The sequence below is a fragment of the Monodelphis domestica genome, chromosome 1 (genome assembly GCF_027887165.1).
Source record: "Monodelphis domestica isolate mMonDom1 chromosome 1, mMonDom1.pri, whole genome shotgun sequence".
In the NCBI taxonomy this organism is placed as follows: domain Eukaryota; kingdom Metazoa; phylum Chordata; class Mammalia; order Didelphimorphia; family Didelphidae; genus Monodelphis; species Monodelphis domestica.
This window is the reverse complement of record NC_077227.1, coordinates 227,034,167-227,050,443: the sequence shown is the minus strand read 5'-3', so window position 1 is coordinate 227,050,443 and position 16,277 is coordinate 227,034,167. Positions and strand designations below refer to the sequence as shown.

The following is a 16,277-nucleotide window of genomic DNA, read 5'->3' as shown; positions in this document are numbered from 1 at the left end:
CAGGGTCTCTTACCCCTCCTTTCAGCCATGGTGAGTTCTGATCCATGACAAAGGAGAAGTCACCTAGGGGATATGGCAGTGGGACCAAGTTTGGCACTTGGACCTCTGGGTTTTCCAGATCCAATAACTCCTCCTGTCATAAACAGTGTGAGGGCAAAATCATTTCTAACTCTGTAGACAGATCACGGGTTAAGGCAGGCCACCTTTTTCTCCTCCACTATAAGGGAAAGGAAATTCAAATTCAATTACTTTGCTGCTCACTAGCACAGTAACTCTTCTAAAAATTAAGGAAAAGTCCCATTCTTACCTTATTATTCCCCAACATGCAATTTCCAAAAATGCTCCCTGAAAATGATATATTTAGTCCTTTTCCCTGAGCCTCTACTCACATCTGAAAAGACCTCTCTCCTGATTTATTTTATCTTTCAAGGCCCAACTTAGAGCCCATGTTCTCTCTATGAAAGTGAAATCTTTATCCTTTACCTGCTTATAATCCTACTTTTACATACATTAGCTCTATCTCCCCAGTTAAATATTTAGCCCTTTGAGGATAAAAACCAGGTTCTGTGCCCCCCACAGGAAAAAAGCACATTACAAATGTTTAATCAGCACATTAAAGTAAAGGATAAAGTAAAGTTATATCAATTATCTGTGATTTTCAAATTAACCAATATAATCTGGATTTAGTTACATGAAAAATAAAATAGGGAAAGAAAATAATTAATATACAGCTGAAGGATTGCAATGAGGAAGGGGGGACTGTTCACTGCAATTGGTCACTAGATATGCTAAATATCTGAAAGCTTTTCCAGAGAAATCATCTGACTAGTCCTATAAATAGTCCGAATTTCATAGAATAAAAGCATTTGCAATTTTTTTTCTCAAAGCAATGTCATGAAACACTTCATGTTCTAAACTCAATGCTGCTGAATCATGAAACCAACAGACACTGCTTCTTCACAAACCTTTATTTCTATGCTTCATGCTAATGAGAACATTTCTAGAAATCCTAAGCACATTTAGCTGCTCTAGCAAGTGCCAGAGACTTTTCCTTGGAGTTTCTTTCCACATCATACTTTGAAAAAACAAACATCATCATCATCAAAAATCTTACCCTTGTTGCATTGCAGAGGGAGGGTGATACAGCCAGGGGAGGTAGCGAATAACAGCTTTATTATCCCTGTGGTTGCCTCTTGTGATTTCCATGGCTGCAATCTGAGCCAGTCCAACTTTGAGATGTCCACCAAAGGTATCTTCATGCAAAGGCTGAGAGCATGTTTTCATGTGACTCTATAAACCAAAATTGGGATTATGGAACTTTTCACATTAATATACAAAAAAAAAATCTGTTTTTGTTTCTTTTTTTTCTCAAATAAATTTCAATCTGGTAGAATAGACCATACTCTGAAAGGTATTTTAAGACTTAGATTGGGAGCATCTATGTGGCTCAGTGGATAGAGAAATAGGCCTCAAGACCAAAAGTCCTGGGTTTAAATCTTTTCTAGCTGTGTGACCCTGGGCAAGTCATTTAACCCCCATGGTCTCACCTTTACCACCCTTCTTTTACAAAATTTTAAAAAAGATTTACATTGTTAAAGTATAGGCTATTAAAATAGATGATATTAAAACTGGCAAGGGTGTTAGAACATAGAATGTCAGAATATGGAATATTAGAATCAGAAGGGACTTTAAAAGGAAAACATTAGCTAAAACATGATAAAGGAAATTTTATTAATCATTTATTCTAGATTTCTTTCTCTACCCTGCTCTAGTAACCTTTTCATTTTGAAATATCCCTCCCTTCTCCAGAGGTTTTTGGCACTGAAAGATCCCTTTGTCCTAGTATCCCTTTCAGATAGGTCACTTCCTCTCAGAACTTCCATTTTAAGGAAGGGTTCCCAGGCTAACCTACCTTGACACCTGTAACACCCACTCCTCTTTTAGATTCCTTTTAGCTTGCCAAACCTTTTCATCCCTCCTCCAACCTGCCATAGCTCCCCTTCCACCCTCCCTTTCAGGTTTCTGGCTCAAAATTTATAGAAAAAAAAATTGAGAACATTCCCCATAACCTCCCTCTCCTCCCTTCTTCCTCATCTCATATTATTCGTATGCCTTTGACCACTAACTCCTCCCTCACCCCGTATCATATAATGGGATGGCCTTCCTCTTTACCAAAGGTAACCCTTCTATTTGCTCAAGTGATACCATTCCAGTCCAACAGATTGCCCCCTCTATCACATCCACTCTCATTTACTTACAATCTCTCCTTGTCTACTGGCTTATTCTCTACTGCCTACAAATTTGTCAATGTCTCTCCATCATGAAAAAAACAAGCAAACCTTTATTTGATCATTCTCTCCCCAATATGATCATTTATTTCCTCTGTCCTTTGTGGCTAAACTCTTTGCAAAGGCCATCTACAATAGGAGGGCCATTTTCTCTCCTCTCACTCTCTTCTTAATCCCTCCTAAATGCAGTTTCCAACATTACCATTCCACCAGAAGTGTTCTCTCCAAAGCTATCAATGATCACTTAGTTGCCAAATTCAATGGCCTTTTCTGTCTTCATTCTCCTCAACTTTCTGTAGCCTTTGATACTCTTGATCACTCCCTCCTCCTTAATACTCTTTTCTCTCTAGATTTTTAGGATGTCACTCTCTCTTGGCTTTTCTTCTGCTTATCTGCTTCTCAGTCTTCTTTGCTGGATCCTCATTTAGATCATGTCCTCTTAACCATAGGTTGCCTAAAGGTTTCTTTCCTGGACCCTCTTCTAATTCCCCCTCTATTCTACTTCAGTTGGTCATTTTATCAGCTCCCATGGATTTAATTGCCATCTCACTGATGATTCTCAAATCAAAGTGTCTTTCTCCAACCTCTTTGCTGGCCAAAGAGATCTTGCATCTCCATCTACCTTTCACATATCTTGAATTAGATGTCCAGTAGACATCTTAAATTCAACATGTCTAAACCAAACTCATTTTTTCCCATTAACCACTCCACCCCACCACCCCACTCCTAACTTCCTTATTACTAATGAAGTCAACACTATCTCCTAGTCCCTTAGGCTCACAACCTAGGAATCATTCTCAACTCCTCACTATTCAATCTGTTGCCAAAGCCTGTTGATTTCATTTCTATAGCATGTCTCAAATAAGCACCCTTCTAGTGCAATCCTTATCATGTCATGCCTGGACTACTGATGGGTCTGCTTGTTTTAAGTTTCTCTCCACTCCAATCCATCTTCCTTTCTGCCATTAAGCATAGATCCAATCATGCCATTCCCCTATTCACTATTGTCTCCACGACCAAAGCATTCAAAGCTTTTCATAATGTAGACTCCTTATAACTTACTCCCTGATAACATACTCTTCATTTCAGTGACACTGGGTTCATTGTTGTCCCTGAACAAGACACTCCATCTCACAACTTTGGGCATTTTCTCTGACTGTCCTCCATGCCTGAAATGCACTCCTCATGCCTTCAAATATTAATTGAAATTCCATCTTCTTTAGGAAATCTTTTCCAATCTTATAATTCTAGTGCTTTTCCTCTGTTAATTATTTTCTATTTATCCTGTATATAACTTGTTTGTACACATTGGTTGGGTTGTTGTCTCCCCCAATTAGACTGTGAACTTCTTGAGGGCAGAAATTGTCTTTTGCCTCTTTGGAACGTGCCTGGGACATAGGAGACACTTAATAAATGTTTACTGATTGACCTCCACTTAGAATGTAAACTCTGAAGGCAGGGGCTGTCTTTCTTTTTGCTTCTATTTGTATCCCTAATGCTTCAACACAATGCCTGGCACATAATAAAGACAATAAATGCTTAATGATTTGACTGGACAAGCCTCTCAATTTACAGGGAAAAAATAGCTCTAGAGAGTAGACATGCTTTCATTATTATTAAGCAGTACCTCCAAATTATTCACTAGTTAAGTTCTAGTTATAAAGAAACTTGTAACCATATCTGCCCCTACTTTTTTATGAAAAGTTATATCTATGTGTTAAGTCTATTTTCATTTAGCTAAAAGTTTACATACTATTATTGCACCAAGAATAATTTTTAAAATCAACATCATATATCCATATGCAAAGAACATTTTAAACTATTTGGCTTTTGTCCTGGAGAAGCTCTCTCTCTCTTGAAACTGTCTTACAGAACTCTGTCTAGAATTCTACTTTTCTCTTCTATATTGTATATCAGACTATACTTATTTTACAGGATTTATAGGAAAGGGACTTTAGGGATCATATTTCCCAAATCCCTCATTTTACAGATCAAGAAAAATTAAGATCTGCAGAGGTAAAATTACTTTCCAAAGTCATAAAGATAGAAAATAGCATTTAAACCCAAATCTTCTAACTAAATCCAAGCTTTTTTCCATTGAACTCTGTCTTTTCATGTTACATCTTCCAACAAAGTGTCAGTTTTGTTTTCTTTTGTTTTGTTTTGTTTTGTTTTGTTTTGTTTTGGTAAAAAGACTGGTCATCTTTCATATTAGTATCCCTACTAAGGGCTGGCATATATTAGGCGATGAATAAATATTTGCTGAACAGTAGGTTCTCAATAAATGAATGAATGAATGAATGAGAATGAATATGGAAAGAACTGTGGATCTGGAGCATGAAAACCCTGTTTAAGTCATTGTTCCTCTATTTAGAGGCTGAGTAAAGCATGTACCCTCTCTGAACCTAAATTTCCTCTTCTATAAAGTAAGGAGCTTGAAATATATGGAGTTTTAAGAGTTCTTCCAGTTCTTTCATTCTATGAATATTTCCCAAATTAACTTGGTCACAGAACACTGACCAAATACAATAATGTTGGCCTAAAAAAATTATATATAGAATACCCTCCAGATGAAATCAGGCTGAGTAAATTTTGCTACACAATTGAGGAAATTAAGTCTATTTTCATACAGGAAAATGCATGTTTTTGTACATATTTTGGAATAGATAACTTATCATTTTAGAATAACACCAATACCAACATTTTCTTATAGAACCTCCTACTAATACCACACAAAGCTCCCAGATTCCACAGAATACAGTTTAGAAAATAGCATTCTATATTATGCAGATATAAGGCATTTGTTTTATTAAATGTTTGCTTAAGGAACAGACATAAATGAAGACAACTATAGCTGTTATCAGAATCTGGAAAGCAAGGCAAAGCAGCTAATCTATGGGGCAGAAAGGCAGCAGCTATTGATAAGAATGCTAACAAGGGACATGGATTTCTTTCCCATTCTATAGCTAACTATAGGTAACAAATTTTTAAAAAGGAGATCTTCAGCCTTCAGGATTATCTTAAATTAGATTACTGTACCACAGTAGTTGAATTATGTGCTTTGGAAGAAGAGTAAAATAAACAGATAAGATCTCTATGTTGTAGAACATTGCAGTTCTAGCAAGTCTGTATACCCAGTTAGTTTTCTCTATGTCCATTATTTGTGTTCTCGGTATCATATATCCCAAAGGAAAAGTCCTATGTGTTCTGTGTCCAGGAATAGACTATACCAAAAAAAATGAGCAACAATAAGTCATGTCATCAGGTCTATGAAAGCAGTATCCATCAAATCACATCCTAAATTCTTCCCTCTCCTTGGGCATATTAGAGATCATGAGTCCTTGACACCAAGTAAACATAAATCTTCATGCAAAGTAACCATACATAATATAAAACATTTTTAAAAGATACCTCTTAAGTTTAAACACCCAAAAGCTAAGGGCTTATGGGTTACACATATGTGATGACCCTACCTTCAGCTTGGTTAATGTATGCATGTCAGCAATAAAGTCCAGTACTTCATTAACATATTGTCGCATGCATTCCATGGCTGCTGTTCCACACTAAAATACAAGAAGACCCAATGATTAGTTTAACTTTGGAAGTTCACTTCGACCCTTCCTTTTATTGTGATGATAGTTGACCTCTCTCTTATTCTATATTGTTCTCAAAATTATAATTTGAATCTGTTTGTACACACATACAAGTTCAAAAAGAAAATTAATTTAGATAGTGCTCAGACTGAGGGACAACAAGAATTTATTGAGTATCTGCTCTATATCAAGCACTGGAGACACAAAGATAAAAGTGAAACATTCCCTGCCCTCTGGTCACTTACATTCCACAGGAGAGACAAAATGTACATATATGACCATATGTAAAATAGATACAAGGTAGAGCAAGCTGAGAGACTATCAGCAGCTGGGTACGAGGTTGGGGATCAAGAAAGGTTTCACATAAGTGACACCTGATCTAAGTCTTAAAGAAAACTAGAGATTCCAAGAGATCTGAGTTAAGAGGAATTTTGATAATTGATTGTTGCTTATAATATTCTAGATCATAGGATTTAGACCTGAAAGGGGCCTATGCAATTATTCAATTCATTCATCCTACAAATGAGGAAAAAGATATTCAGAAAGGTGAAATAAGTAGACCAAAGTCACACATATCATATGTGCCACAGTCCAATTCAAACCTCTGACCTAATTTCAAATCCAGTGTTCTTTCTACTATTCTACACTTTAATATTTCAAAAAGCTGTGATTTCATTTTTGTGTGTTCCTTACCTTATAATAAGGTTTCATAAGTTGTTTCATGTGGTGACCAACCTTCTGGTGATCAGGATCTTGCAATTTAATAAGGCTGATCCTTGGATAACAAATGCAGTCTGTAACTGATCAAGCTCTGGTAGCACCTGCCAGAGTTTGCTTAAAGGCACTGCCTCTAAAATTCCATACTATGATAAGGCACTAGAGTAGAACTTCAGTAGAAGAATTGGTTATTTAGAAAAGAATGGATTCTTTTAATCCAATTGGATTTTTCCTAATGTTAGTGGCCATCTGAGTATGGACCATCAACTAGAAGAGTGATTTATTATTACTATTGTGACCCTTCTGTATAAGGACTGAAAAGCACCATGGAGATTTATTAATAGGCTCTTGTATCTGCTTCTGTTTAAAGCATTTTCCGGAAGAAATTATTGTACATTGTTCATCTATTCTTGAAAGCCACCATGTTGACCTCAAGGTATTGACCTCTCTTTGATAAAAGAAAGACATGTATGTTACTGTTTACCTCTTCCTTAGGGAAAGGAATGGGTAAAATAACAATAAGATGGGAAAAGAAATGGCTGCCACTATTTTTCTTTCTTGGCAGCAGGTTACTTAGAGAGCTTTTTTTTTAAAGAAAGAGCAAGTGATAAAAAGTACCACCACTCTTAGTTATTTGAAGATGTGAAGCGTCTGTCCCTCCATGCAAATGCAGGGAATTTAACATGACAGGGACAGAAGAAAAATGCTCACATAGACTAACTGATCAAAGGTATGCAGAGAAGACCCCTATGTTAGATTGGCCTATGTGAGATTGGTTAGAAGACTCCTATGCTAGAGTTCAAAGGTGGATCATCTCTGAAAATCAATGAATACTCTGGTGGAGCTCTACACATTTCCTTAGGGGAATCTGTAAGTTATATACTTAATCCACTTGCCAGTTGACTCATATTTCCCTATATTAATTTAAGTATGAATTGTGCTAAACAATATCACTTTCTAGCTTTTTCTCTGATGTTATGCCTGTCAGTTTCCATGGCAGGATAACAAACAATAAAATAAGGTCACTGGTGAGTCTGCCTGTCAAGGTGTCCTCCAACTATTCCATGGCAGTGACGGTTATCTTTTTTTTTTTAAGTCAAGTAACAGAATTATAAAAGATTATAGAATATTAAGCCACTAGTGCAGAAGATGAAGGGATTTTCTTTTTCCATTTTGCTCCATTGTTTAGTCCTTTGTCATATACCATATAAATATGAAAATCTGTTCTCTGGATTTTCTGAATGTGATTATTTTTTTTCATCAGCAACACCTTACACCATATTGATCAGGCTTCCATAACAAAAAAATGATTGTGGGAGAATATAGAGTCATGATTTACTATACAATTCAAAGCTATAGAAATGGAAGGTTGAGAATTTACCATTACTCACTTCCAGGCTCACAGGTGTCCAATTTAGGGAATTTGAGCCTCCAAATCCAATTTGGGATCTGATTTATCTGCCTGAGTTGGCTACTTTTATAAACCAAATCAGAAAACTGCCAACCTTTTCTCACTTTCTGCTTTGTAAGCACACCCATGGCCATAGATTTGGGAAATATAAAGGATTCAGTCTAATTTGTCTTTTCAGGTTTATTGACTGACTGATTACACTAGAAAAATGATGATGTTAGAAATATGGTACTCTGATTAACAGACCCAAACCACAACCTGAAAAGATTCATATCTAACTTTCTCCAAAATAATTTTGTATGAATCAAATAATTAAGTTCTCTAAAGAATTTAGTGTCTTAAGGGAAAGATACTAGAATAACAAGGTGTTATTGGTTTCTCTTTTTTTCTTTCTTCAAGGATAATGTGAGTTAAATAACTTTGAAACTTCAAAAGATTTATTACCTGGAGTAAATATTCTCTCCACTGATCAAGATAATAATCTCTCAACACCTTAGTAAATAGGAAACTTGTAGGAAAAGATAGTGGATTTGGAGTAAAGAAGCCCTGAGTTTAAATCCTGACTTGGATATTTATTATATTACTATAGGCAAATCACTTAAGACCCTCAATTCCTCAGTTTACTCATCTATAAAACTGGGGTGATAATAATATCTACCTCCAAGGGTTGTTGTGATCTTATCAAATCAGATAAGGTAGAAGATAGATAGATGATAGATAGATAGATAGATAGATAGATAGATAGATAGATAGATAGATAGATGGATGGACACAGACAGACAGAGACATGTTTATATGTAAAGTACTTTGTAAATCTTCAAGAGCTATCTTAATGAGATGCTATGGCAAAAAAAACAAAACAAACAAACAAACAACCAAAAAAAAACCCCAACCTAAACAAAATTAGTAACTAGCTGCCTGTTTAGCTTCTTTGCATTTGGATAAGCCAATCCATCACTGGGACTCTATCTGAATACTTTCCCCTCTTTAGTGGGAACTGCCAGAACTTGTGACTCAGACTTATATCAACACCATGAAAAGGCATCACATAGGTGGAGAATATTTTCCAATAGTTGAAATTTTAGTTTCTCTATTGTCAACAAATATAGGTAACATTACTACTATCAGAAGAATTCAATCCAAATCAAATCAATTCAACAGGCATTTACTAAATACTGCTCTGGTCAGTGGGTATAAAAAGACAAAAAAGGATTAGCACCAGACATTATGAACTTATATTCGGCTTGACATTTAATTATGTAAAATAACATATACCCAGGTTAAATAAATAGAAAATATATACCAAATTACAATGGGAAGTAGAGGGGAATACTAATACCTATGGGGACCAGAAACCACCTCACACTGGAGGATTCTATCTGACCTGAGTCTTTACAAAGACTAGGAAGTAAGTACTTATTCTTATAAGTTAAAATCACTTATAGATATACTTCTCTACAGAAAGTTTAGAGATTAATAAGACATAGTAAGAATTCTCACTACAGGAATAAATACTTGTTCTGATAACATTTATTGAAAAAACAATTCTAAAGTGGAAGTTTAAAAATTAGTCATAGTATTGCTACATATATCAATTTTCTGAAACTTTTCTTTATTTGAATGAATTAAGTGAAGTTATGAAGAAACAATTTTTTAAAACATTAATAGAACTCTTGGTTAAATATTTCCAGAAACTGAACTGGTTTCAGCATCCTGAATGATCTCTCTTGGCAATGCCATGTAAATTTCCACCAGTGTTCTTTTTAAAAATGAAGCAGGGCTATTTTCACTGTTTACAACCTCTGAGAAAACGGAAAAATCAAAAAACAAGCTAAAAATCCCTCTGGAGTAAATATGTTTACAAGTTAGGCCCAAGATAAAATGAAGTACTAATTTAGGTTCCAAACTTACTCCGGGCATGGATGCAATCATCTGCTTGTGCAGGATTGTTGACTCAGCTAGTTTGGTTCCAGCATCTGCACAAACAAACTAATAAGAAAATGAAAAATAAATTATTTTTCAAGAGTTCAACATTAATAAGTAATTCATTATTTTATTCACTCAACTCAAACTCATTAGTGTTTATATTCAAAGCAATCTGACTGGATGCATCCAATATTTCAGTCATTACAAACTCATTTCTATTGAAAATTCAGCATCATATATTAATTAAAAAAAACTTACTTGTAACAAAAGTATTAAGTGAAGTAAGAATGAGAGGTTCTACCACAAAGAAAAAAAGAGGACACCATAGAACATATAATGTTACAGCTTAAAATGCATCAGGATTATAGATTTAAAGTTTGAAAGTATCTTAGAGGTCACCTAGTCCAGGCTCCTTCTGTGATTTGCCCAAATTCTGATAAGTACTGAGTGGCAGAATTGGGATTCAAACTCTAGTATCCTTTTCATTGTACCACAATGTATCTGTAAACATCAGAGTGATACAATATAGATTGTTAGGGATTAAAAGTATTTCTGATAACATCTAATATAAAAATATTATGCAAATGAGGAAACTGAGGCCCATAGATAAGAAGGAATTTTTTCAGACATACAATGGCAAGTCTGAGATACTCAGTCTACAGTCATTTCCATTATACCATGGTATTTCCAGGGGTTATTGGTTTCTTATTCTTTTGTACCTCCAGCTTAAGTTTATGGTCAGAACTTCCATTAGTAGGCTGTAATTTCATGAGAAAAAAAATAACAATACAATCAGCCATGACATTCTTTTTGTCCTTCTTGCCTAGTCTTCCCTGTTCTCAATCTACAAGCAAAATGAGTTGCTGCATGAGTCAATGTTCAGGAAAACGTTCACTTCATCTAGAATTTTGTGGGGTCTTGACTGCCACTTGAAGGTAGTGCAAAGTATTCAACTGTTGGTATTTTTTGAATAAATGTTGAATTAAATGCAAGTAGTAACTGAAAAAGTCTGCACAGCTTGGATGGCGCAAATAGCTCCATTTAACATCATTACTATCACCATCTGTTCCCCAGTTGCAAAAATTATTGGAGTCCTGCTCTACTGCTTTGCAAAAGTTCACAAAATAATTTTTAAAATAGAAGTTCATTTTTACAATGTTACAAGGTTTACAAGTCATATGCCTCACAAAAGACTTGTGAGACACCGTGAGGCAGTCATGTGCCCCATAGCAGAGTAAGTGGAAACCTATCCCACAACAGAGCAGTATCAGATTCAAAGTCCAGCTGATTCTGTCTAGGGCTAGATGAGACAGGGCAGTTACATTTTAGGCTACAGGATATTTCCTATTTTTCTTCTTCATCATCATCATCATATTTATTTATTTATTTATTTAGGGGTCTGGACCTGTAATTTCTTACTAAGGGTGTGGAAGTTCCCATTAAAGATGAAGACTAGCAGCTTTGGGGAATATAAGTTCAGAAACTGATAATGTTCAAAAGGTAGAATTTTGAACCTCGGTTCACTAGACTTCAAAACTGGCCTGCTATCTATTAGACTATGCTACCTTCATTAATCTTTTCCTGGTTACTCCCACTTGATTCCTATGAAATGTCTACTATTTTGAGCGACTAATCACTTTCCCAGTCTTTTACATTTCAATATTATATCTTTGAAGAGTTGAAGGTGGTCACAGGTATGTCATTAAAACTGATGTTCATATTCATTCATTAGCAATTGATACATCTCCTCCACTAAAACATTAGCTCATTGAGAAGAGGAACATTCCTTTCTAAATTCCCTGAAGTACCTTCTGTGGCATAGTATTTCAAATATCATGAATATTCAATACATGCCTGACCCTTATTATAAAGCCTTGTGCTATAAAGAGGAGTATCTGATTAAATGATTCCTTTTTGAGGCAGTCCTAAAATTGTTGTATGTTATTTTTAAATAGTGCTTTGTTACAACAGAATAAAATATGTTGGCCTATTTTTTAAATTCTTGTGAGGGGGGGTATTATAAATTCATAAGATGTATCTTACAGAAAAGTAAACGGAAGCTCAGAGAGTTTAAGTGACTTGCCCAGGACCATGGAGCTTGTAAATATCAGACTCTGAAGCTAAACCCATGTGTTCTGACTCAAAGATTATTATTCTTTCAACTAGATAATTTTTCCCTTTCTACAAAAAAAATTATTATTTATAGTCATTCCTGATGATCATGTTGGAGCATGATTGTTACACTATAGAGCCTGCCTATGAGAATCAGTTTCTGTGGGAATTAACGAGATTGTGTCCCCAGAAGTTACAATGGATATTTTGTCTGGGTACCTGGGAATGAGCTAGCCTGTTAGTTTGAGTGCACAAGTATCTAAGGTTGGCTATCTAAAACTAGGTTGAGCTCAAGGAAGGAGGTGTCAATCGTGGGAAATAAAGTTTTAGGGATTGTCACAGGCTGAAGGTAATAAATCAAGGACTCCTCCCCACAGTAGATAAGCAAGCAGAAAGTGGGAAGGGGAGGGGAAAAAAAGAATTTTTATAGTGCTTCTTATATGTGCCATATACTATGTTAAGCATTTTACAAATATTATTTCATTTGATCCTCACAACAACTCTACAAGGCAGGCAAAATTATTATTCCTATTTTACAGTTGAGGAAACAGGGGTGGGGAGAAGTTAAACGATTTACCCAGGATCATGCCCTGTGAATGCAAGTTGTCCTGACTCAAGGTCCAGCACTATCCACTGCACTATCTGGCAAGCCTGACTCCACTACAGCAATGGCTTCATCTTACTTTTCCCAGAAACGCTTTGAGTAGGAGAAGGGCAAATCTCTCCCTTGGGTTCTGGATAGGCAAGACCTTCTCCCCAGATACTCAAGGCTGTCACCATTTTATTTATCTCAAGTGATCAAGACTGGAAAGTCATGAAAGAAGATATTTGTATAGAGTCCTAAAACACTTTTTACCTAAGTAAGAAAATAAGGTATTGGAGCTGTGGTGGCAGAAAGGGAACAGCTCCTACCAAAAACTTTAAAGCAAACACTGGCCTCACTTTACACTGAAGCTGCCCTGCAGGCAACATAAAGAAACTGAAAGGCTTGCCCAGCAGAGCTATCTTGGAGGGGGTGGGAAATGAGCTGGCTGAGAGCAGAGATCCACAAGGGTAGGGTTTTTCAGCTTGACTTTTCCTAGGTGCTTCTGTGTTCTTTCCTGTTGTATATATCCAGAGGCAGCCTTTTGTACTAGACCATGGTGCTAGCTTCATATTGGGGCAACGGCCCTCTGAAGCTGAGGCTCATCATAAGTTCTGCCCAATTCTGAAACTTGTCTCAGAGTTTGAAGGGCCCAGATCTTCTAGTGAAAACAAGGAGAGATACATGGTTGGAACAGGGGAAGAGACTTAGTAAAGAGCTAAAGAATTCCTGATAATAGCTTGATACAAATATCATAATATCTAACAAAAACTGAAGTACTTCAAAGTAGAGTAGGATGAGCTTTTGTCAGGTAAAATTTTATAGAGAGGATCTGTGTTTAAAGAAATTTAAGCCAGGAATTCTTAACTTTTTTTGAGTCCTAGAACATACATTAACCATTTATAATGCACTAAATAAAGTAAAAGGATTAAAAAAACACAATTATATTGAAATGCAGTTACCAAAACATTCTAATATGAGTATCTATGCCATAAAATATTGAGATAAAGGAATAGTAGTAGAGACAATGTTAAGTAGTGCCTGGTGCAGTGTGGTCCTACTGCAGAGACTTGGAGTCAACAATCTCAACATTGAGCCCTGCCACTACCAATTACTAGCCAATGCCTTAATTCCTTTGAGCCACAGTAACCTCATCTATAAAATGGAAGCAATACTTCTTGTACTATCTAATTCAGAGGGTTATACTGAGGACTTAATGTGAAGATGTATGTAAAATTTGTAATAACAGTGCTCAAATCAGTGTAAAGCAATTAATATTTATACTATATCTCTAAAATTTTAATTTGTCCGTATAAAACCAGAAAATCAGTTTTGCAATGAACAGTTAAATATGGCTACAAAAACAACAGTCCTGCATTCTCAGTCATCAAAGAGTTTCTTTAAAATTTTCCTTAGTTCATCATTGCATGTAGGCATATAACTTGACCTGATTCCAATATAAGGAAGACCAAAAAGAAAGAGAAATTTCCAATACTGGTCAAAGCATAGAAGAAATAAAGCCTGTGATGATGATGAGGGTAGAAAATTGGCCTCCTGCCAGGATTACATATTTTCCAAAGATGTTCATTTATAAACATTCTTAGAGTTTAGATTCTTAAAAACACTTTAATCAGAAAACCCATGGTTATAGCTAATTCTTTTAACCACAAAAGAAAGAAATGACTAACGTTATATGCCACTTAAAAGGCTAGACTCAGAATCATGTCAGTTCAACTCAGTGAATAACTATTAAACAAAAAGGAAAAATTATAACATACAATCACTTTAAGGCCAGTGAAGCATTTTATACCTTTTATCTCAACTAATCCTTAAAACAACCCTATGAAGTAGATTCTATCATTATCCCCATTTTATTGTTGAAGAAATTGAGGCTGAGATTAAATGACTTGCCCAGAGAACAAAGCTAGTAAGTATTAGAGAGCTGGGCTTAAAATTAGGAAGACCCGAATTCAAGTCCTATCTATGACACATTCTCAGTGACCTTAGACAAGTCATATAACTTCTCAGTGACCCAGGAAATTCTGTAAGACTCTAAATTGCAAAACAGGTCCCTATCTATATTAGCAAAGAATGTTTCCTTGCTGAGTCTGCCCCAAAACAAAAAAATCACTGGTCAGGTCTAAAAAACATACAGGAGTTTGTGCTTATAGTTGTAGGAGCACAAATACAGCTATGGCATCCTAGCTCTCAAGGACTTACAATCTCATCATGGGAAACAGGTCTACATACATTGGTCAAGTCACTGCAACCCCTCAAACTTCATCTGAAAAATGAAAGTACTAAGCTTAATATATTTCTATAGCCCCTGAAAGCTCCAAGTCTAAACCTCTATGAATAGCATAACTAATTAGGCACAAGTGAGGATGATAATGAAAACACACTAATGCCTAAAAGGAAAAGGCTTACCAAAATTAGGCACTAACTGCTGAAAGGTGAGGAAAGCTCAGGGAGATAAAAAATATCAACAAGGAAGTGAAGGGCTGTAGGGGAACACACCAACCCAGAGAACAAATGCCTATATACCCCTGTTTGAGGAGCAAATCCTGGACACTACTATAAGACACTGAGGCTCTATATGTCTCCAGGGAGAAGGGGTTGGATATGATAGAGACTCACTTAATTCTCTTAGGGTTCCAATATTCTGGATTTATAGAAATGCAACCATTCTACAGCTGTTAGTAGAATCTGCCATTCTTATGCATTCTTGCAAAATGTCACTAATCACATGAAGGTGTCAAGTCATCAGACATGGTTTTCATTAACTTAGTGCCAGGTACAAGGTCAAGTTCCAATTCTAGTTAGCACTGAATGAGTTAAATAAAGCTTGCTTCATGAGTAATAATATGGATTTTTTTTTTTTTGCAGTTTCTGGAAGTGAAGATGGTAGAGTTAAGAAGGAACACACTGAGTTTGCCCAAATTCATCCACCAAACAACTATGGAAAATTCCTCAAAATGAAATCTGGAACTGCAGAACCAATAAAAAAATTAGAGTTATACTAGCAGCAATGCAATGATCCAGGACAATTCTGAGGAACTTATGAGAAGGGATGCTATCCACATCCAGAGAAAGAACTGTAGGAGTAGAAACAGAGAAGAAAAACAACTGCTTGATCACATGAATTGATGGGGATATGATTCGGGATGTAGACTCTAAACGATCACCCTAGTGCAAATATCAATAATATGAAAATAAGTCTTGATCAATGACACATGTAAAACTCAGTGAAATTGAGTGTTGGCTATGGGAGGGGGTTGGGAAGAGGGGAGGGAAAGAACATAAATGATGTAACCATAGAAATTTTTTCTTAATTAAATAAAATTTAAAACACACAGTTTTGCATCCCAAGATAACATAGAAAGTCAGCAGGAAAGACCCACCTCACTAGGTTAAGAGGAGAGAGCAATTCAGTACAGGCAGAGTCCAAGTAAACCAATATCTGCAGAAGGAAAATCCAGCACAATCTAGTAGAGACAGCATTCATTCAATACAGCTACATACCTTTCCACAGGAAGCCAACCAGCCTTCCTCTTATGCACACTGCAAGCCTACAAGGTAGCCAGGCCACACACACACACAAAAGCAGGCCCCATTATAAGAAACTTGGGAGAGTACCCCTTCTACCC

At 36.0% G+C, this 16,277-nt stretch overlaps 1 protein-coding gene across 24 annotated transcripts in view; it reads right to left on the bottom strand.

Moving 5' to 3' along the window:
• The window catches only part of UNC79 (unc-79 homolog, NALCN channel complex subunit), a 338,162-nt gene that overhangs the window by 18,799 nt on the left and 303,086 nt on the right, over positions 1-16,277 (bottom strand). For all 24 annotated transcript variants that reach the window (XM_056810476.1, XM_056810477.1, XM_056810478.1 and 21 more), the window contains 3 exons: positions 9,921-9,998; positions 5,762-5,851; positions 1,115-1,290 (listed from right to left, as the gene is read on the bottom strand). In XM_056810476.1, the coding sequence (XP_056666454.1) occupies positions 1,115-1,290; positions 5,762-5,851; positions 9,921-9,998 (344 nt within the window). The remainder of the gene's footprint in view (positions 1-1,114; positions 1,291-5,761; positions 5,852-9,920; positions 9,999-16,277) is intronic.